Below are 23661 nucleotides of genomic sequence, written 5' to 3'. Positions count from 1 at the left end.
GACAGCTACTCCTACTTCCTCCTTAGTCTGCTGCTGCTCAGAACGAGTTACTGCTTCGTAACCCTTTTATAAGTTAGAGCTCCTTTTCATTTCACCCGCTCTCCAGATATGTACACTTTACTACCACCAGGGCTAGTACATATTGATACAAATACAGTTTCACCCTCTTCTGTCGGGTAGATCTCTTTGCTTTTAAGCCAGGCAAATTTCCCACTCATTGAGTGTACCCAGTTTTAGTTCTTCACTTATGGCCATACACTCATCGTTCCCGATCTGTCATGCTCATTCTCCTTTATTTGAGCATAGGCATCTCCTTTCCATTCAGTCAGGTACGTTGCTGTCACATGGAAAGCAGGCTAGCATAAATATATAGCCAGAGAGCAGCTCTTGGAAAAGACCATTGAAAAGTAGTCTCACATGTGTAAAGAAGCAAATAATTTCCATATTGCCAGGCATTCTTTCAACATTCACCTTAACTTCCTCAGAGACGTTCACTAGACATTGAAAAAAAGAAGCAGCTACAAGCAAGCATTTAAGAAACTAAAGTATGAAACATACAGAACATGTGGAGCATAGCTATATGCCTGCATCTGATTTTGACAATAGAGTAGCCCTCTGCTGGAAATTGGTAGCCCAGTTCTGGAATGGGGTAGTTTGGCAACTTGCTTCATGCAGGCAGATGATGGGTTGAAAGATCTCTGAGGATGGCAGTCTTTATTTAGGGAAGTAGCCAGCTGTGCTGTAACAGTTTTCAGAATGATGGTACTGCCGTTAATGATCCATCACTGAACTCATAGGTATTCTGAAAAATCCAAGCAACAGACATAGAAGAAGAGCAGCTAATGAGCTATGCCCATTCAGCAAGATAATGGTAAGGGTGTAGTATGTAGCTGTTGTGGCATTTTAGAGCAGACCATCACAAAGGTATGACTAAAACGTGGCATGGCAACACTCTGCCATTTACAGTCAGCCATTTTCAATTGAAGTGACCTCTGAATCTGCACAGACATATAGTTTTACTGATAAAACTATGCATATAGCGCACAAATGATTGTGTGGAAATTGGGTTTCAGCAAAGGGCATCACCAAATAAAGTGACTTGATTTGGTTTGATCCTGTTGAAATCTTCTTTGTTTCTATCACATTTCAGAATTACAAATAAGGCACTTAATTTGGGCTTTCCTCACTGCTGATCTATTTTGAATTATGTGTATAGTTCATTTTATAGGTTATTTAAATGTTGTTGTGTTAGAACAAATTACTTGCTGCAGATTTTGCTTTTAACGCTCCCTGTGCCCCAGCAAGATTATGTAGTTCAATTTACAAAATTCTCTCAATCTACAGTCAAAGAAAAGTAAACACCAGCCTTTGTTAAAAGAATTTGTAGCAAGTTGTCAGAAGGTTAGTCTAGCATTTGACCTCTGTCTTTAAACGCACAGCAAATGTGAAACGATAAAAAGAATCTGTAAAGATTCTTGCTCTTTCACATATGGAACTCCTGCATTGTTATTTTGGAGGTGCTGCAGTGTGTCCCTTACCCTTACTTCCGGCACCCATGGAAGTAGTCCCACACAAGTTGTGGATCAGTAGACCAGTATATACTGGTAATACGCTATAAAATAGCTCTGCATAAGTAACTAATGGGCCTGTAAAATAATCTAAGATATAACTGTGCTTTAACACAGGTGACAGGATGAACAAAATCACCTTTATGGAGTGCTTTAACACGGTGTAGGGATAAAGAGAAGCATCTTTAAGAGTAGAGGACTACCAGCATTGTTGGCTAGGGAACCGCTTAATGCTTGCAGTAAGCGTATTAGGCATACCTCCTCAGAGTTAGGAATGTGCTAGACTAGCTCCATTATTGCATATGATTATTTTGAAAATTATCCACACCAGTAGCTTAATGGCTCAAGATTTTTCTGAGGCATGCGTGATAACCTGAAGACTTGTCAATGTGGGCTAATTTTGGACTGGAGATAGTCCTATGCAAGGGATCTGGACAGCCCAACTCAAGCTTAATTAGAGATTATCTGAAAGAGTTAGTGATAGATTCCTTACCTTAGAAATATCCCCAGGTGTCAGACTGGATTTGGAAAGTTTTGCTTAGCAGTACCCCTGCGCGTCAGTAGGTGGCGTCCTGCGGCTCCCCGTTCGTCACCGGCGTTGTAAGCGGCGAGATGACGTCACGGAGAGTACTTAGGCGCCACCATGCTCGTTGACATCAGTTCTTTTTTCTGCGCCAGCAAGCGCAGATCCGGATTGAGTCACTGACTACTCTTTTGGGACTTTTGTCTCCCCCCTTTTTTCTCCTGGTGCACGTAGGGATGCCCAGCTTTAAATCTTGTGGAACGTTCCACCGTAATATGTCGGTGGCGGACCCCCACAAGTGTTCCTCTAATGCCTGGAGATGGATCACAACTCCCGGGCCTGCCGAGACTGTCGAGCCATGGCCCCGAAAACCTTGTGGGAGCGGCGTCCGAAATTGCTGGAGGTTCGGCATTCGTCACACCGCCGCTCTGGGTCCAGGAGTCGATCCCGCGACCGCTCGCGAGACCGGAGCCGTCGCTCCTCGGGCTTCAAGTCTTCCCCTTTGGATTCCGATAAGCAAGCCATAAAAAAAGTCAAAGAAGCGTATTCGCTCTCCGACGTCCCCCCGTCGCTCCTCAGAGGTGGGTGAGGGGGACAGGGGCTCTGCCCCTGTGGCTCCTCCGGAGCCAGGGAGTCCTGCGGCTCAGCTGCCATACCCGGGTCCGTCGGCGACTCCCGAACGGATGCAAGAGTTTCTTGCTGCCATGGACCGCCTTTTTAGGCCCCGGGCTCCCGCCGGCGCGCCTTCAGACCATGCGGTCCCGTGTCCAGATCCTGCTGGCCCGGCGGCCCCGCCACCGGCGCCACATGATCCTACGCCGCTAGCTCCGGTCTAGCGCCACGAGGTGCAGCGCTGCTGGCTCTGGTGCTGCCCTCGGCTCTGGCCCCGGTGCTGCCCTCGGCTCCAACCCCCGGCGCCGCACTAGGTGCCGTTTATACCACCCCTGCCCAACCTGGGATCCGAATTGGGAAGCGGCTCGGCCCGGCCCTGGCTGTTTTCAGCGCCACGACTAGCTCCCTCTACGCCAGAGGGGACGACGACTGGGACAGGTAATGTGACTCAGGGCAAGATTGGGTGGACGACCTAGAAGACGTGGGCGAACTCTGTTTCTTCTGACCCGGGGGTTGCCACTCCGCCGCCTACTACACCGTGGTGCTCCGTCGGGCTGCAGAGGCTCTCAATCTCGACCTTCCTACAGTGGCCCTCAAAACCAACCTCCTTACAGAGGTGCTCCAGACAGCGTCTGCATCATCGGAGCCGCTACTCCCTTTCAATGAGGCCCTTACCGAAGTCCTCTTGGGCACTTGGTGGCGGCCGGCCACGGGGGCGCCGGTGGATAAAAATGTCACCAGGCGTCATCGCCCGGCATCTGGTGATCCTGCCTTCCTGACCACTCACCCTATGCCTGAGAGCCTGGTCATTCAGGCCTCAACTTCGCAGAGTGCCTTTCCCACGGCTCCGCCGGGTAAGGACTCTAAAAGGCTGGAACAATTTGGTAAGAGGTTGTTCTCCTCGGCCAGCTCAGGGCTGAGGTCGGTTAACACCGCCTGCTTGTTGGGCCGTTACTCCCACGCAGTTTGGGATTCCGTTGCTCAGGTCTTGCCTCAGTGTTCTGAGGCGGTCCAGGCTGTCCTTTCCCAAGTGATTGCTGAAGGAAAGGATGTGGCTAGGTTTGCCATCAGGTGTGGTTTGGACACAGCTGATTCGTTGGGCAGGGCAATTTCCACGACTGTGGCATTGCGGCGCCACCCATAGTTGCGTTCGACTGGGTTCTCGCCCGATGTCCAGGGCTCGCTCATGGACATGCCCTTTGATGGCTCCCGCCTCTTTGGCGATAAGGCTGACAGTGCACTGGAGCGCTTTAAGGACTCATGGGCCACGGCCAAGTCCTTGGGTCTTTCTACGAAGAACCCTGCCACTCCTGGGTTTCGTTCCATTCGTGGCCAGGGCAGAGTCACCCAGGCACGCTCCTCCAACAAGCCTGTGCAGAACCAGTCTCAGCGCTGCCATGGCTTCCGCAAGGGCAGAACTTGGAACCAGCAGGCGGGACAGTGTACCTCTACCCCCGCTGTTTCCACCTCCAAGCCTTCCTACTCTGAGCTTCAGGGAGCACCCCACGCCAGTGGGTGGCAGGGTCCGCCACCACCTCCACCACTGGCGCGAAATTACATCGGACAGGTGGGTGCTGCAGACAGTCTGCAAGGGTTATTCCCTTCCCTTTCAGTCCTCCCCTCCAGCAATGCCGACTCTGTGCCACCGCATGTCTGGGGATCATTTGGTTCTTCTCCATCAGAAGGTCACGGCCCTCTTGGCCAAGGCAGCCATCGAGCGCGTTCCTGTGCAGTAAGTAGGGAGTGGTTGTTATTCCCACTAGGGGGGCCTGCGCCCCATCTTGGACCTCATGGACGTCAATCGCTTCCTTCGGAAGGAGAAATTCAAAATGCTGACTCTGGCTTAGGTCCTAGCTGCTCTCGACCCTAGAGACTGGATGGTAGCATTGGACTTGCAGGACGCTTATTTTCACATCAACGTCCTGCCGGGCCACCGGCGTTACCTGCGGTTCATGGTGGGCCAGGATAATTTTCAGTTTGCCGTGCTCCCCTTCGGCTTTACCTGCGCCCCTTGGGTGTTCACAAAGGTGATGGCGGTGGTCGCAGCTCATCTGCGCAGGTCAGGGGTGTCACTCTTCCCCTACCTCGACGACTGGTTGTTGAAGGCGGGCTCGCCCCAGGCAGTCGTCAACCACCTTCAGACTTTGGCCGACCTCCTGCAGTTGCTGGGTTTCTCCATCAACGTGCCGAAGTCGCACCCTAGTCCCTCTCAGAAGCTCCCCTTCATCGGAGTGGTTCTGGATTCGACAGTGTTTCGGGTTTATCCTCCCGAGCAGCGAGTCTGGGATATTCAGGCAACGATTCCGATCTTTTAGCCTCTATCCTGGGTTTCAGTCAGGATGACCCTACTGCTCCTGGGCCTGATGGCCTCCTGCATCCTGCTGGTCACACATGCCAGATGGCATATGCGGGCTCTGCAGAGGTACCTGGAGTGGGCGCAGTATCAGGGCAACCTGTTCGATCATGACCAGATCTCGGCGGGCACTGCTCAACAATTGCAGTGGTGGCTCACGAATCGCGTTTGGGTAGATGGCAGATCCCTCTCCCTTCTCCAGCCGGAACACACAGTGGTGACTGATGCGTCCCTCCTGGGATGGGGCGGCCACTTGGGAGATGCGGAGATCAGAGGCCTCTGGTCCCCGGCGGAGTCCCGGCTACATATCAACCTTTTGGAGCTGCGGTCGATCCGGCTTGCACTTAAGGCATTCCTTCCCTCTGTCCGGGGAAGTGTAGTGCAGGTGTTCACGGACAACACCACTGCCACGTGGTATTGCAACAAACAGGGCGGGGTGGGGTCCTGGACCCTATGTCAGGAGGCTCAGCGCCTCTGGACATGGCTGGAGCATCAAGGCATTACCTTGGGTGGTTCAACACCTGGCAGATTCGCTGAACGCCAGGGCAGACAAACTCAGCCGCCGGTGCTTGATGGATCACGAATGGCGTCTGAACTCGCAAGTGGAGCTGCGGTCTGTTGTACACTTTTCCACCTCTACCACTTCTGCCCAGAGTGCTGAAGAAGATCAGGCGCGACCGTGCCCAAGTTATCCTTGTGGCTCCGGATTGGGCATGAAGATACTGGTATCCTGAGCTACAGGGGACGGTTCTCCACCCGAACCTTTCCAGCCTCCACCTCCAAGCGTGAAGATTGAGCTGCGACAGTTGAAACCTTCGATCTTCCTCCCGAAGTCTGTGATGTCATTCTGGCAGCCAGGCGTCCCTCCCCTAAAATGGTGTACGCCTGCAGGTGGAACAAGTTTGTGGCATGGTGCACAGCAAAGGCTGTGGATCCCCTTTCTGCCCCTTTTTCCAAGGTTCTTTTGTTCCTTCTTTCATTAGCCCAGCAGGGCTCGGCTCTGGGCCCTAAGTCCCCGGTTGTGAACCATTTTCAAAAAGGCATTACGCACACGTTCCCTCTGGTGCCATTTATCATGCCTCGGTGGGACTTAAACCTTGTCTTGACGTTTATGATGTGTACTCCCTTCGAGCCCCTTCATAACTGTCCTTTACATCTTCTCATTCTTAAGACAGCTTTCCTGGTAGCCATCACCTCTGCCAGAAGAGTGAGTGAGCTCCTAAACCTCCTTTCCTATCTATTCATCCGGACAAGGTGGTTTTAAGGACCCGTCCTTCTTTCCTACCAAAGGTAGTCTCACCCTTCCACATCAAGCAGACCATCACTTTGCCCACCTTCTATCCGCCACCGCATTCCTCGAGGGAAGAGGAGAAGCTCAACCGTCTACCTGGGCCGTACACAACAGTTCCGTGTGGATGACCAGCTCTTTGTTGGCTACGTGGGCGCCAAAAAAGGTTGGGCCGTGCACAAATGGACCATCTCTCGGTGGGTTGTTCTCTGCATCAAGGCCTGCTATTCGTTGGTTAAGAAGGAGCTTCCTGTGGGGTTGCGTGCCCATTCCATCAGGGCAACGGCAGCCACTACTGCCTTGGGACGTGGCGTTCCCTTGCAAGACTTTGGTCAGGCAGCTATGTGGGCCTCGCTGCACACGTTTACAAAGCACTACTGCCTTGACAGTCAAGTCCGGAGGGAAGACTTCTTTGGCCGTTCTGTGCTCCGTGACTTTCTGGTGTAAATTTGTTCGCAGACTCACCACCGGGGTTGGTATTGCTGGGGTATCTATTCTAAGGTAAGGAATCGATCACTAATGTCTCTTTCAGATGCACAAGTTACTACTTGTGTAACGATATATCTGTAAGAGACATTAGTTAGTGATAGAGTCCTTACCGCCCCACCCATCCTCCCCATCCTCCCCGTTCTGCTAACTGATTACTAGGGTTAAGGTCATCCCTTTTAAGGCCCTAGTTTTATGCACCAATGGTCATTATCTTGCATGACTCTGCGTTCTTGGTGTGGAAAGTAGTGTACAGAACTGACAGCATGCATGGTGGCACCTGAGTACTCTCCGTGACGTCATGTCGGCGCTTACGACGCCAGTGACGGAAGCGGAGCCTCAGGACCCCTCCTATTGACGCGCAGGGGTACTGCTAAGCAAAACTTTCTGGATCCAGTCTGACTCTTGGGGATATTCTGAGGTAAGGAATCTATCACTAACTAATGTCTCTTACAGATATATTGCTACACAAGTAGTAATTTGTGCATTTTGTGTAAAATGTCTGTAGGTAATGGTCTTTTTAGTACTGTTTAAGTGCCCCTTCCATTAGACTTGCTTGATGTCTCACCTGCTGCTCCTACGTGAGGTCGAACTTGTCTCTCCTGTTTATTTCTTTCCTCCACAGCAAGCCCTGATGCTGGAGCAGCAGCGCATTCTCCAGTTAAGAAAGTACCAGGCTTCCATGGAGGCAGCTGGCATGTCTGTGTCCTTTGGCGGTCACCGGCCACTTTCAAGAGCACAGTCCTCCCCTGCTTCTGCCACCTTCCCCATGTCTGTCCAGGAAGTGCCTACCAAGCCACGCTTCACTACAGGTAGGGAATGAGGCATGTGTTGCACTAATAGGGTTCAGCAAGCACATTATTTTTATACAGGTTTCATTTCACTTTAGTCTGGCAGCTGTCAAGGATTCTTACCACTCAATGAAGCCTACATCCAATCTCCAACTAATCAGATAGTAAATTAGGCCCTCTCGAAAAAGGCACATTTGGCTTCTTTCCTAAGTAAACCTACTGGTCAGAGGCGTGAAGGTTGGTAGAATAAGTCTCCACTGTTAACCTCTGTATTTTATGCTCATATTCCTGGTGTTGGCTACTTTTTTACTTTTAGAGAAGATTCTGAAATTACTCCAGTATTGGAACTTTCAGTGATTCCCATTGCTTGTATCATTCCCCGTCGTCGGAATGGGAGCCTCGGTAATTATATATATATATATATATATATATATATATATATATATATATATATATACCTAGGTAAATACACCCTAATAGATGCAAAAAAGTAAAAAATTAGGCCTGGGCCTCATTACATTTTGTAACCTATAGGTGTCCTTATGTAAAAAAGACCCAAACTTACACTAGCAACCAATCAGATTAGCCTCACCCTGTGGAACCTTCCTGAGAAAGCTCAGAGCCTCAGATTTTCTACCGCACCGTTGGTGACAGGGAGTCTCCTTAGAGCTCTGCTCTAACTTCTACTTTGAGGTATTATTTACACAGTTTTTCTGTGAGGATTTGTTTAAGTTTCAACTATGGCTGATAAGGAAAAGAAGAGCCTGTTCAGGTCTTGTGCCAGTTGTGGTAAAAAACGACTTCATGCAGAAGACAAGCACAAAGATTGTATATATTGTTTATATCCTGACCATAAGGCAGAGGAATGTAAACTATGCAGGATGATGTCTGTTAAGACCCTCCGGGACCGTGAGGGTAGATTACTAATCTGGCTCAGGAAGTTGGAAAAGAAAGAAGTTGTGGTGTCCAGTGATGAGGAGGATGCCAGGTCGACGTCTTCCAAGACATCTCTGAAGAGGGGTAGCTCATCGGTGGAGGTATCATCTGAACCCCCCTCTAAGGCTGTGCGTGGGACCTCTGATAGGTCTGGCAAGCCCGAGCCTGGCGAATCTCCTCACGGAAGTGTAAAGGAGAGGGAAAGGCAAGCACCTCAGGTGCAGAAGGCAAAACTTGATGAGGGCTCGGCTGGGCCTTCACATCAAGATAAAGTTTCTAAGTCCTTCAAGAAACCATCTGTCAAGGCTTCAACAGTGGTTAAGAAAGGCTCTAAGGCCTCTTCAGTGACTTTGTCTCCTCAACCGTCGATGAGCCATCCCGCGTCGACGAAGACGACGACGAGAACTTCGACGACGATGCCGTCGACGAAGAATATGTCGACGACGGCGACGACGGTCACTACGTCGACGGTAACCACCTCGTCGACGAAGACAATCCCGTCGACGACGACAGTTCCGTCGACGGTGGCAATCACGTCGACGATGGCAATCTCGTCGACGAAGGCAATACCGTCGACGAACCCGTCGACGATGGCGAATCAGTCGACGACGAAGATGATCTCGTCGACGGCCCCGTCGACGATGGCACCGGATAATGTGGACTCTTTTATAACGCCGTCGGCGGCAGTCCCAAGGAAAAGGAGGATAACACCTGACATGACATCACCTAGAAAGGTGACCCCATTCCCCCAGCCCTGTTATTGGAAGAACAGGACTATTCTGAAGAGGAGAATGAGATGTATGGGGATGCTTATAGTCCATAGCAGTTGCATCTTAAGTACCAGGAGACTGATGAGGAAGATGGGTATTATGGCCAGCAAGAGCAGCGACAGCAAACTCAAGTCGCATATCAGGAAGCCCAAGTACAGCCGGGCATGGTTTCTATGCCCATGAGCCTTTTGACGTACTTACGGGCTATGCTGGAGGAATATAGGGGCAGAAAGGTGTCGCGACCAGTGGAAGGTCAGGCGCATGTTCAGCCAGAGGTGGTGTCGACTCAGTCGGTGCACCCGGCACATGTGGAAGAAGAGGGGGAATGTCATCGGCAAACTCCGGACCAGGATGACACTTCAGATGAGGATGGAGCAGGTGACAATCGTGATCAAAACCCGGATAGTGAATGGAATCAGTATATTGTTCCGGATTCGGCTGCTCCGGTGCCTGACCCGATAGATTCACCTCCGGCGGATGTAGGAGGTTTCTTCAACTTGATGGAGAGAGCCACGGCACGCTTCAAGCTGGCAATGCCTACAACATCTACGGATTGTTTTTTATATGATTTTAAAGAGGCTTACCGTAAGGCAGTGCGTTCGATTCCCATTGTAGAGCACATATGGGAAGAAGGAAAGAAAGTAATGCAAGCCCCAGCGACGGTAATTCCAAATCTACCGCGCCTAGAAAAGAAGTACAAAGCTCGTGATGACAGTCGTGCCTGCTTGATTGGACAACCAAGACCGGACTCCGTCATATCGCAAGCAGCGCAGAAAAGATCGCGGAATCCTTCAGCCACCCTCACAACCCCACCAGACAAGGAGGGTAGAAGGTTGGACAACGCTGGGAAGTGTTTTTCGTCAATGGCGAGCTTGCTGGTCCGGGCGGCCAATGCATTAGCTATTCTGGCGAGGTACGACCGCCAGATGTGGAGTGATGTCGTGGCATATATCGACCTACTGGAAGATGACCCTAAGGCCGAAGCACTGAAACTTCATGAAGAAGGCCAACGTTCTTCTTCAGAAATGATTGACTGCGCGATGGACATCGCAACCACTTCGTTCCGTGCTCTGGGTAGCGCGGCAGTTCTTAGACGGCAGGGTTGGCTGCGAGCAACTTACTTCCGGCCTGAAGTTCAAAATAAGATTCTTGACTTACCCTTTGATGGGGACATGTTATTTGGAAAACATGTCGATGACACTCTGCAGGGAATAAAGAAGGACACTGAGACTGCTAGGGCTCTTGGTACCCTACAATATAGGAAGACACCGTTCCGTGGAGCACGAGGAAGAGGCTTCACTTCGCCAAGAGGTGGCTATCAGCAACAACGGTACTCTCAGCAGTCACAGTCGTACAGACCTCAGTATGGCAATCAGTATTATCAGAGGCAGTCACAATCTCAGTCTTTCTCTCGTCAGAGTTCTCGTGGACGTCAAGGGCGTCAGGGCACGGACGCAAACAAGCGTCAATAGCGGCCTCCTGACTCTGCCAACTGTTCCTCCGCTCCATGGTTCTCCAGTGGGCGGCAGGATAACTCAACATCTGAGCAGCTGGGAAGAAATAACATCGGATCAGTGGGTATTGAATATCATCCAACATGGGCATACGCTAGAATTCCAGGAATTTCCACCTACAAGAGCTCCCCACGCCACTACTTCGAAACATCTCAACCTTCTGCAGTTGGAAGCTCAACAAATGCTTCGGAAAGGGGCGATCCAACGTGTTCCCCTATCACAAAGAGGAGAAGGTTTCTATTCACGATTTTTTCTGATCCGCAAAGCAAAGGACAAGTGGCGTCCAATCCTGGATTTAAGGGAGCTCAATACCTATCTCGTGAAACTGTTGTTTCGGATGATTTCACTCCAGGACATATTGCGCCTCTTGAATCCAGGCGATTTCATGGCTACGTTAGACCTGGAAGATGCCTATTTTCATATCCCGATCCACCCAGCTCACAGACGTTTCCTTCGCTTCACAGTAGGCAAGAGTCACTTCCAGTTCATGGTGCTCCCATTCGGATTAAGATCCGCACCCCGGATATTCACGAAGGTGCTGGCCCCTGTAGCGGCTTTTCTGAGAAGACAGTCGCTGGAAGTATTCCCGTGCTTAGACGACTGGCTGCTGAAGGCACCAAGTTTACAAGCAGCGTCAGAGGCGGTGGAGACATGTTTGAATCTCTTCACTCACCTGGGTTTACAACTCAACAGAGAAAAATCGGTTCTTCAACCAGCATGTTCAGTAAAGGTCCTGGGAGCAATACTCGATACTCAGGTGTGCAAAGCCTTCCCATCGGAAGAGAGACAAATGAAACTCATGTCTTCAGCCGCTCGATTACAAAAGAGATGTTGGATGACAGTCAGGAGGTACAAATCTCTTCTAGGGTCGATTTCCTCCTGTATTCAATTGATTCCGCACTGCAGGCTGCGAATGCGCCCCTTGCAAGAGGAACTGGACCTTCAGTGGAAGCAGGTGGAAGGGTCCTTCAACGACAGGGTAACTGTCACCCAGCGGATGAAACAGTCAGTTTCATGGTGGATGAGAGGATCTCACCTCTCGGTGGGTCTCAGTTTCAGAATGGCGCCAGCTCCTCGCGTCATTACAACAGACGCCTCCCTTCAGGGTTGGGGAGCGGTCATGCAGGATCTTCAAGTAAGTGGACACTGGACGCCAGGAGAACGTCGCTTACATATCAATGTTCTGGAGCTGAGAGCTATTCGATGGGCAATGTTGGCTTTCCTTCCAAGGATTTCAAATTCGGCCATCCTAGTGCGTACGGACAACACCACCGCAATGCATTACATCAACAAGCAGGGAGGCACAAGATCGCCACTGCTTTCTCAGGAGGCCCAGCTGCTATGGGAATGGGCAATCTCCCAGAACATCAGGCTCGTGGTGGAACACCTTCCAGGAGTATGCAACACGAAGGCGGATACGCTAAGCCGCCTGAAGGCAGTCTCACACGAGTGGGAATTGGACGACGCAGTGGTCAAGGACAGCTTCTCCCGCTGGGGGACCCCAGCGATCGACCTGTTTGCCACTCCGGTCAACAAGAAATGCCGGTGTTACGCAAGCAGGGAACACCATCGAGGATCGCTGGGGAATGCCCTTTTGATGTCTTGGTCCGGCGCATTTGTTTACGCCTTTCCGCCATTCCCCCTCATTCCTCGGGTCCTCAAGAAACTCAAGATGGACAGGTGCAGGATGATACTGATTGCGCCCGCCTGGGATCGCCAGTTCTGGTTCACGGAGTTGCTTCTTCTGTCGGAGGAACAGCCCATTCAGCTTCACTCCAACCAGACTCTTCTATCTATGTCCAACGGCCAGGTCCTTCACCCGAACCCGAGCTCGCTTCAGTTGACAGCATGGCTCCTGAACACAGAGAGTTTAAGGATCTAGACATTCCGGAGGAATGCAGGAACATATTAGCACAAGCAAGAGCTCCTAGCACTAACATATAGATCTAAGTGGAAAAGGTTTTGTTTATGGTGCCAGAGAGAAGGAGTACAGCCATTCTCTTCAGCTCCACATCAACTCTTACCATACATTCTTTCTTTGGCTCAGGCAGGTCTGGCTCATGCATCCATCAAGGTCCACTTGGCAGCTATTTCCAGATATAGGCGAACAAGATCTGGTCCTTCTCTGTTATCAGCAAGAGTGATAAAGCAATTTCTTAAAGGACTGTTTAGGGTGTTTCCGCCAGTTCGGCCTCCACCCCCGGTTTGGCATCTGAATGTAGTCCTGGCTCAGCTGATGAGGTCGCCATTTGAGCCAATACATAAGGCAGACTTAAAGTTCCTATCGTGGAAGGTAGCGCTTCTGCTGGCACTCACCTCGGCAAGGAGAGTGGGAGAACTTCAGGCTTTGACGATCAAAGAACCTTACTTACAGTTCAAGAACGATACATTGATCCTCCGGATGAACCCCAAATTCATTCCGAAGGTACCGACAGACTTTCATCTTAATGAACCGGTGGTTCTGCATTCTTTTTTTCCTCTGCCCTCAACCCAGGCTGAGAGGACACTTCATTCTCTGGACTTTCAGAGATGTTTAAAATTCTATCTTCAACGCACAGCTGGATTTCGGAAGACGCCCCAGCTGTTTGTGGCCTTTGGAGCCCCAAGGAAAGGATTTCCGTTGTCAAAACAAGGGATTTCTAGATGGATATCGAGTGCAATCCGTTTCTGCCACCAAGCGGCAGGCAAACCGTTGGATGGACAGGTGAAGGCACACTCCACAAGATCGATCTCTTCGTCTACAGCACTGTTTGCAGGAGTATCGATAAAGGATATTTGCAGAGCGGCCACATGGAGCAGTACTCACTCATTCACGAGACACTACTGCCTGGACGCGGCTACAAAGGTAGATTCTGCTGTTGGTCAAGCTGTCCTGAGAAATCTCTTCCAGTAAGAGGTGAGCTTTCCTCTCTTCCCTCCTTCCTGTGTTTTCTCACATTTCGTTTATTATGCTATGGTTACTAATTTATATTTATGATGATATGTGGTATCATTTGTTGATGATAATGAGTAACTAGGAACGAAATGTTTGAGGCAGGCTAACTGCTCTCTACTCTGATACAAGCAATGGGAATCTATGAAAGTTCCAATACTGGAGTAAGAAACAAGTTACTTACCTGTAACTTTAGTTCTCCAGTATTGGTAACTTTCATAGATTCCCATGCGCCCACCCTCCTCCCCTGGGAAAGCTCACTCTTGGTCTAAGTGATTCGGTGGCAAGGCAACGGCTACGAAAATCTGAGGCTCTGAGCTTTCTCAGGAAGGTTCCACAAGGTGAGGCTAATCTGATTGGTTGCTAGTGTAAGTTTGGGTCTTTTTACATAAGGACACCTATAGGTTACAAAATGTAATGAGGCCTAGGCCTAATTTTTTACTTTTTTGCACCTATTAGGGTGTATTTACCTAGGTATATATATATATATATATATATATATATATAATTACCGAGGCTCCCATTCCGACGACGGGGAATGATACAAGCAATGGGAATCTATGAAAGTTACCAATACTGGAGAACTAAAGGTACAGGTAAGTAACTTGTTTCATATAATGCATGTAAAGGACCTCACTTTCTGGACTGTTTCTTTTAGGTTTAAAGTATTTTATTGCAGGTTTGAAAACAATACAAACAAATGAATACAGTGGTCTCGAAGAGGTAGCGTGAAGCTTCCGCTATGCGGGAGCGCAACCAGCGCGTACGGCCCTGCTATAGTGATGTCCATCAAGGCACTGTGCTGGGTGCGCATGCGATGACAACAACTTCAAGGACCAACATCCCCATTCCCAACTCTCCCCCCCCATTCCCACCCTCCCGATCCCCCCCACCCTCTTCCCGTACTGTGCTCAAGTCACCCTCCCGTGCCACCCCCGCAGTGCGTCCCCCCCCCCTCCCACCCGTCAAACATTCCAGACACATCAGCTAGGTGGGTTCGCCGGGGACGCTAGCCGCAACAATCGGAGATATCGAGGACAGGTAAGTTCTTTAAATTCCGTCACTAGTAAGGAGTGGAATGGCTGCCACAGATCTTCAAACCTAGCCATCTCCCCGACACCATAAGGGATAGCTTCTCCATCCCCAAGACATGCCACAGCCTATGTAACCACCCGGTAATCGCGGGGAGCGTGGTGGTGCGCCAGTGTATGAGTATGTTCTGGACAGCAGAGCCCAGGGCAATCGCAATCTGCCTGCCCCTGCGAGATCTCAGAGGGAACATCAGCCCGTTGGGCAGACCCAGTAGTACATATGTGGGGAAGCGAGGCAGTTCAATGTCAAAGCACCGGTCAATCTCGTCCAAGACCTCCTTCCAGTAGGGGTTCAGTAGGGGGCAGTCCCATAGAACATGTGTAAGTGTGCCTATCTGTCCACAATCTCGCCAACAGGTGTTCATGATGTTATGGTTCATTTCATGTAGTCTCTCAGGCGTATAGTACCAGTATGTGGATACCTTGCTGAACGTTTCGGTGAGTCCGGTATGGTACGCTGAGTGTCGTGCCCGGTATGAAATGTGGTCCCACTCTGTGTGACTCAAAGTCCTACCTAATTCACGTTCCCAGCGTTCCCGCCCTAGATTATAGATATGAAAAGAGGAAGGCTGCAGAAGCTTATATAGATCCGAGATGAGTTTGGAGTCTGAGGTGCGCGTCACAAGCCATTTCTCATAAGGCGTGAGCTTCCGGTCTGCCGAGTCGCGTACTTGCGGCTGAAGCGCCCAGTGACGCACCTGCGTGTACCGCATCCGTTCAGTCTCCGGCAGATGGTATTCTCTCCTAAGATCCTGAAACGGGAGGATACCCTCCGGGCCGTACATGTGGAACAGCGCACTGCATCTAGCCGTCTGCCAGTGCGCGAAGGCCCCAGGCTCCATCCCGGGATGAAAATCCGGGTTCCCGACCAGCGGTGTGAACGGCGAAGCGAAGGTGGTAAGATTATGCGCAGCAGTCGTGGCGTCCCAGACTCGCATCGGGACCCGCGTGATGAAGGACGCGTATAGGTTGGGGGGACGGTGAGCTCTGCGCAGGAAGGGCACCTCCTGCAGGGTCCTGCCCGCAACCGCCTGGTCCTGGAACAGCCAGTGTTTATCAGATTCCCACCTACTCCACTCCACCAGGTACCGCAGTTGCGCCGCCTGGAAATATTTATGAAGATCCGGTATGCCCAGTCCTCCAGACTCAGGGGCCAGTGTGGATAAGGCTCTCTTGAGTCTGGGTTTGCGGCCCTGCCAGACGAAGCGTGCAATGTCCGCTTGAGTCTGCCGGATCCACCCTTTCGGGGGTTGAAGTGGTAGGGCTCGAAATAGGTATAGCACCTGCGGCAGGAGGGTCATCTTCACTGCGGCTATCCTGCCCAGCAAAGACAGTGTTCCCCTATTCCAGTGGGTTAACTCCTCCTTAAGTTTCTTGCCTAAGGTCGTACAATTGGCGGTCACCATGGAGGATAAAGAGGGTGCTAACAAAATGCCCAGGTAAGGCACCAGGTCTTTGGACCAGCGCATGGGGAAGAGGCCCTGTAGTCGGCTCTCGTGGCGGCGGTCAGCGAGACGTCAAGGGCCGCTGATTTCCCCATATTCATCTTGAAACCCGCCACTGCGGCGAAGTCCTCTAATTCGGCGATACAAGCAGGAAGTGACCTTCGCGGATCATCGAGGGTCAGTATAACGTCATCCGCGTAGAGGCTAATGGTGTGGGTATACTTCCCCATCCGCACGCCAGTCGCGTTCGGGTTCTGGCGTATCCTTTGGGCAAAGGGCTCCATATAGAGAGCAAAGAGCAGCGGCGACAACGGGCACCCTTGTCTAGTGCCCCGTTCTATCGCACATTTCTGGGAGCTACAGCCATTCACCCGCACCACCACGGACGGAAATTTGTAGCAGTTGAATACCAGGGTGCGAAACTTTTCCCATATACCCATCTTCGACAGAACCTTCTCTAGGTAGGGCCAGTGTACCCGGTCGAAGGCTTTCTCCGCGTCGATCGATAGCAGCATCCATTCCCCGGGGATTCGGGAGGCCTTCTCCAGCACATGGACCACTCTTTTGGTGTTGTCTACTGTTTGTCTCCCAGGGATGAATCCCGCCTGATCCGGGTCCACCAGTCCCGGCAGATGAGGCGCCAGTCGTGCCGCCAGGATCCCGGTGTACAGCTTGAGGTCTACGTTCAGAAGGGAAATCGGTCGGTAGGAGCCGCATAGAGTCCGGTCTTTTCCCGGTTTGGGGATAACCGACACCGTCGTCTGGAGTATGTCTGGAGGGATAGCTCCCGGTTCGGAGAACGAGTTAAAAAGGCACGTAAGGAGCGGTGCTAGCTCAGGGCAAAACGTCTTGTAGAAAAGAGGCGTATACCCGTCAGGTCCCGGGGCCTTCTCGTGTTTTAGCCGGGAGATAGCCGTGATCACCTCCTCAACCCGAATGTCCCGTTCCAAGTGCTCTGCCTGTTCCGGGGCGAGGGAGGGAAGGTCCACCGAGTCCAGATAGTCTGCCTCGGCCTGTGCAGAGGGGGGAGCGCCTGCATATAAGTCGGCGTAGAATCGGCGGAAGCCGTCTGCAATCTGACTATCCTCTGTGGCCGTCACCCCAGCGGAAACCGACAGCTCCTTCACCAGGTGTTTTTGGTGCGTTACTCGAAGCTTATTCGCCAGGAGCCGGCCACACCTATCGCCGCCGGTGTAGTATGCATATTTCAAGCGCAGCGTATTCCGCCCTGTCCATGTCTAATGCAGACAGGAGTTTCCTAGCTGCCTTAAGTTGCTTCCAGACTCTGGGAGCCCCGGTTCTCTGATGCACCTGCACCTGTTCCAGTTCTCGCACCTTGCAGGTAAGTTCGTCTCTCTTCTGCTGCCGCTCCCTATTCTCCGCCGAGGAGATGGCAATAAACTCGCCCGGGAGCACCGCCTTCAATGCGGCCCACTGTGTCGCCCGGGTGGTGTCGTCATTATCATTGTGCCGCCGATAGTCGTGAAGTGTTTCCCGTATACGTGTCACGACAGCCGTTTTATGCAAAAGGGTGTCTCTGAGGCGCCACACCCCTCGTGAGGGAGATGCCGGCGGCAGACGGAAAATACCCTCAACGGGGGCGTGATCCGACAACGAAAGAACCCCTACGTCCGAGGCTGTGGCTAGGTCGCAGACCGGTCTCGTAACCAGAAGATGATCCAGTCTCGCGTAGGTCTTGTGTGCGTGTGAATAGTAGGAGTAAGCTCGGGTGGTTGGGTGGAGAAGACGCCACAGATCGTGTAGGTCAAGGTCTTCCATATGGGATTTGCCCGCCTGCGAGATCTCCCCTGTTTGAGGGTATCGCTGCGCCGATCTGTCCAAGGACGAATCGAAGACCATATTTAGGTCTCCACCAACAATGATATGCCTGTCCGGGGTGGTCGCTACGTCTGCCAAGGCCGAGTGGAGGAACCGCTCCTGGTGGTCGTTGGGACTATATATCGAGGCAACCGTAAACACCAGACCTCCCGTCTTGACCCTGTAAGCTAGGAGCCTTCCCTTCTGTTCCGCCACTTTATGCAAGGCCTCCCCTTGAAACGTTCTAGACAACAGGATTGCGACCCCCGCCGTCTTAGTAGTGTTAGAGGAGAAGTATTGTGTCGGGAATTTCGGGACCGCATCCTTTGACAGTCTCTGGCTAGGAGGTGTGTCTCCTGCAAAAGACAAATATCCGCTTGTGTGTTTTCTAGTAGGGATAACACCGCTCTCCGCTTGACAGGGTTGTTCAGTCCTTTTACATTAAGAGTAACAACCTTGAGGGCCATCATCTATGTGGGTAAGAGCGCAGCTCAGTCAGTAGGTCGCGGCCCGGGAAGGACGGCGCCCGTGCCAATGCGAGGGCAGAGCAAACGTGTCAACAATACAGTACGGTACCCTTCCCTCCCCCTCCCACTCCCCTAGGACTTCTCCCCAACAGTCCGATTCCGCCACCCCCAGACCCCCCGACCTCCCCCCCCTCAACAAACCCCCCATGCAAGCAACCAGCTTTAGCAACCCATCTCTCCCCTGCTCCCCCCAGCCTCTCTCCCCAACACTGTCACTCACCCCGTCAACCCCGAAACTACCCCAACCACCCCCCTCCCGCCTCCCAACCAACTGTGCAAAGAGCACCATTGTCCCAGTCTGGTCCCAATGGACAAGTCTGTGGAAAGTTATTGAAGTGGACATCCAGCCACCACGCGTCCCCCCGCCGCCCCCCAACCCCGGAACCCCCAACCTGCAAAGATGAAGAGGCCTTGTCGATCTCCCCCCGGAGGATGCTCAGGCCGTCAGGGCCATATCACCATTCGCCGTGTCTCTGGTCACCGCATGCACTGCCCTGTCCATTTCCGCCCGGATAGTGGGCGAATCCGGTCTCATGGGCGCAGGTGGGGATCGTCGCTCCGGAATCGTCTGCCAACCATCTCTAGTGCCGCACCGGCGGCGGGGCGTAGGTGTGTAGTGTAGTTCCTATCATCCCAATAGGCTCTGCGCATTGGAATAATACCTACAGCAGTAAAGGCCTAGGCCAGACGTTAACTAGGTCTACTACTGTCGATACTAGACTTAAAGTTTTGGGTTTGCCAGCTTAGCTCAGAGTTCACTAGAAACTTTCTCGAATGTTCAAGGAGGACTTAACTTCCCTGATTAGACAAGAAGGGATTTAGTTTCTGACAACCATAGAACATGACAACTTTGCTCTCCCCTAATCAAGAGTAAATCTCGAGAGTCGTGTGAACAAAAGGCAATTTATTTTACTCAGTCAGTACGTGCATTCTTAGTCTCATCAGAATGTAGAGAAAAGGAAGAGACGGGCGTGTTCAATAAAAAGGTGTTATTTATTGATCAGTCTCTTTTCTCATACAAGAGAAATGGATCGATATTATTGCAATACTTATAGCTAAGTAAAGTGCATACATTAAAAGCAATAGTATAAAATAATACTGTAAAAACATTGATATGGTTTCTAAGCCATAAGATGTTTTAAAATGAATAAAATATATTACATACACATATACATTTGACTAAACGTGCTCAACTGGTGTTTCTAGATACGCCTACCCCGTGTACCTGACCTAAGCCTAATACGTGGGCGGGAATAGAAAGTTACAGTTTAAGTTAAGTTTGTTTTTGCCAAGTGAATAACTAAAGAATTCTCTGTGAGGGGTTATTCAGTTCTGTACCTGGAAGTTAGGATGAATGAGGAATGGTATCTCTTTCTCTGGTCTCGATATTCCAGGCTGCCTGCGAGGGCTACCCAGAAACGCCGGTGCTGGATTCTCGGCAGGAGAAAGCAGCGCGTCTCTCAGCGTGTCAGGAAGGCGGGGCTGCTGCCAGCGGGGTCTGCTCTGCTCTTGGCTTCGGCAAGTATGGCTGCTCCGTCTCGTCACCACGCGTGTGTTTGCATAGGGCAAGATCGGTAATATTTATACCTTTAAGGTGCCGAGATTGACGTAAGGATGGACATAGATACGTCAATAAGGATGTCATACGACTTGCTCGTTAGCACATTCTTTTACTGAAGTTCTCGGTGAAATCAAAACAATGGCCGCAGGGTTTTGCCCAGGTTGTCATAGGTTTGATTTGTTATGAGAACTCCGTATGCCTTATCAGGGGCTGGAGAAATATCGCTTGTCTAATTAGATCGCAAGCGTTATGACCTAATCAGATAACACGTTCCTGTGCCGTAGTGTGACTGCGTCAGATAACGGTATCTGCATCATGGGGGTTTTCTGCCTCATGGGCTGACTGCTAGTTAACTTGTTGGTTTGTTTAACTAGAATAGGGTCAGGAATAGGGGGATCGATTCAGAACCTATAGGAATACATGACACCCACTCCACGCTAACTATGGACATATTTACTAATCTAGGCATAGTATAACATAGTACAACATACTATAGAGTAGTGTGTATACCTTACCACCCCAAAATACATAAATGCATTTTGAAATTCTTCAAATATACGGAAAATTTGCAGACATATATATTGTATGCACTCAAGCTATGGAATAATGCTAAAGTAATCACGCATTTGTATACATTATTGCTTATTTGGTATATGAGAATTACACATGAAATGGTTTCTTAAATACAGAAAAAAGTTTCGAGACCATTCCATCACAGAATAAAATATTTGTGAACATACCAGCGGGCAGCTAAAGTCTATAAAGTATCTATAAATAGAAATCTTAGTTCTTTAGGAATAGTTTCTTACTTTAAGCAGAAGATAAGTGTCCCGAAAAACCGAAAAAATGAATTGGGGCTTCTGAAAGAGTTGCTGTCCGTGAACTGGAGTGAAAAATAGTTCATGTGACTTTATTATTTAAAGTTGAAGGCCGAATTCAGGGAACGCCGTGTGCGAGCTTGCTCAAAAGTCTCTATTTCTGTTCGGGTGAGAACATCATATCATTTAGGCTTTTGAAAAAACTGTCAACAGCTTCCTGGGAAAGTTCTACTAACTCGGAAATAGGTGTAATCATGCATTCTTGTGCATGATTGTCTCCATTGACATTCTGATTCGCATTGCTGACAGAAGGTCGTACCTGTTCGATGCTGCTTTCATCTTGAACTTCACTACCCATCAATCGCAGTGGTGAAGCTTCCACGAATGCCGTCATCAGGATTGGTAGCCTTTGAGGGCAGCACAAAGCATGAACCTTGATCGGGCTCAACAATGTTTCTGCATCCATCGGCGCATCCGATTGTAGCGTCAGACATGTGTCTAACACGCATTCTTCTCCGCATAGCAGACACCTTAATACAGGTAAAACACATCTTTGCCACATTGGTCGAAATGATAGAAACCAAGTCATGTTCAGGTCTCTAAGCCGGGAGAGTCCCAGGATTTTTGATATCCGGTCCCGGTATCCAATGGCTAGGATTGTTTCTTCTCTTGTCGCCAGAGTTTTGTCTGTGACATGGGTTGCCATAACGAAAAATAAGGACTAAGAATAGGATTCCTGCAATTAGTCCCAAGATCAGGGGAAGTCCGCCAAAAATCGAATGGACGAAATCTGGAAAAATACCCAGTATGGCTTTGAATGGTGTTAATGCCATTGAAAATACTGTCTTAAATACCTTTGAGACCCCATTGGTATCAGAAATATTTAAGATTTCATTCAGGATTTCCGCGAAATGTACGGGGGAATTAGTTGATAATAATGTATGTATCTCTGCAGTCGTCCTTGCGACTTGTAGATCATACGTTTCTTTTGATGACGAGAGCCTGGTAGGCGTCTGAAGAAGCACTGTTTTCATTCTGCTTAAAGTATCTATTCGAATAGAAGTAATTTTCAAATCGGGCCATGCCCTTGCCTCCCTGTCTGGGAAGGAGCTGGGGAACAACGAGCGTCCACAGCACTTGACCTTCGCAGTGGTAGTTACTAGATAAGGAGTCCCGGGCATAAGACTACAACATCTGCGGTCTACAATTAGAATGTAACTCCCATTATAGAGTCTTTGAAAGAATGGTTCTATTTCTGTTGCAGGTGCGCCTTGCTGGTGACATGAAAGGTTGTATGAATTCCCTTCACAGGCTCCATGCAAACTAATTCCGTTACACAGAAGTGTGCCACTTAGTGACATCGCACAATTGTTGCCACTAAGAAACACTTTCTGTCCTTTATTACTGACACATGCATGTGAATAGGGCAGGTTCCATGTTGTTTTAAGGTACCCCTTTCCCAATTTCTCGTACATGCCAGCCTGTATATATTTTTGGCAGTATCGAAACCTGAAGGTTGAGATTGGAATATTTATTATCCCATGTATTATCCATTCACTGACAGGTCGTTCTGACATTGTCACTGGTAATCTTTCGAGTTTTTCAATGCTCAAGATTGTATAATCAGCACCCTTTTGTGCCATACTGATTTGTCTATCAGTAAGGTTAAAGATTTGGAATAATGACGTTGTGTTGATTAGACGCCAAGGCACATAGCCTGAACGCAGATTTTGTAACGTCCAGCCAAGCTGTACAATAGAACGCAATTGTGACTGACCGTGTTGTAATAACAGTAAGTCTTGCGATAATATATCGATTGCTGAAGACACAATGCTGTCCAAAGAAAAAATTCTGGAGGACAGAGTCATTAACCCATTGTCCACTACAGAAAGTGATTTTTCCAAATTAATACGGTCAATTTCCCGTATTCTCTCTGCTGTTTCAATTTGAGTAACCTTCCAGGCCTCATTGTATGCTGCATATACAGAGGCTGCTATGAAACGCTTTTGACGCTGTTTGCGTGGTCCCAAAGTGAAATCACGCAAGTCAGCACCATCAGTAAGTAAAGTTAGGTGTTGCTTAATTTCTGCCAGTGTGGAAGTTTGTAGCCATTGAAGGCATAATTTGCCCACACTGTAGGTGGTTATTATCCCTGGGTGATGTCTTTGAGGATATCTAGGGTCTGGCCTGGTCATTTTGAACCCCTGCGTTTTGTTCAGGAATCTGTCTTGACAGTTATTAGTATCTGTGGGCCAGATCAACCACTGTTTCCAATCAGGATGTGTTCTGTTTTGGTTTAATATATGGTTTACGTCTATCTCTTCATCTGTATCAGAGTTATTGCTAAACATTGTTGGCTTTGGAATAGACGGTTTATTTAAATCTTTGATTTTGGCTAAGCCAAGACAGGTGGTCTGTTGAACAGTGTCATTTAAAAATATCATTTGTTCTGGGATCATGCAGGCTCTAAACAAAGCTTCTATACCCTGTACTTGCCAATCTTTTGTACCCCAAACACTTTTCAATTCAACATTTTTGTCCCAATAATCAAATCCAAAGGTATTCATTTGTTCAAAGAATGAGTCTGAATATATCAATTTTGTGTTGGTTATCATGGTCTTGGTCCCT

General features: G+C 49.7%; 1 protein-coding gene across 9 annotated transcripts in view; it reads left to right on the top strand.

The window, feature by feature from the left end:
* Positions 1-23661, top strand: part of HDAC4 (histone deacetylase 4) — a 1367213-nt gene that overhangs the window by 905932 nt on the left and 437620 nt on the right. For all 9 annotated transcript variants that reach the window (XM_078681413.1, XM_078681410.1, XM_078681417.1 and 6 more), the window contains one exon: positions 7456-7642. In XM_078681413.1, the coding sequence (XP_078537539.1) occupies positions 7456-7642 (187 nt within the window). The remainder of the gene's footprint in view (positions 1-7455; positions 7643-23661) is intronic.

The sequence above is a fragment of the Lissotriton helveticus genome, chromosome 3_1 (genome assembly GCF_964261635.1).
Source record: "Lissotriton helveticus chromosome 3_1, aLisHel1.1, whole genome shotgun sequence".
NCBI classification, from domain to species: Eukaryota; Metazoa; Chordata; class Amphibia; order Caudata; family Salamandridae; genus Lissotriton; species Lissotriton helveticus.
The sequence above is the reverse complement of the archived record's forward strand: the minus strand, read 5'-3'. Positions and strand labels throughout refer to the sequence as shown.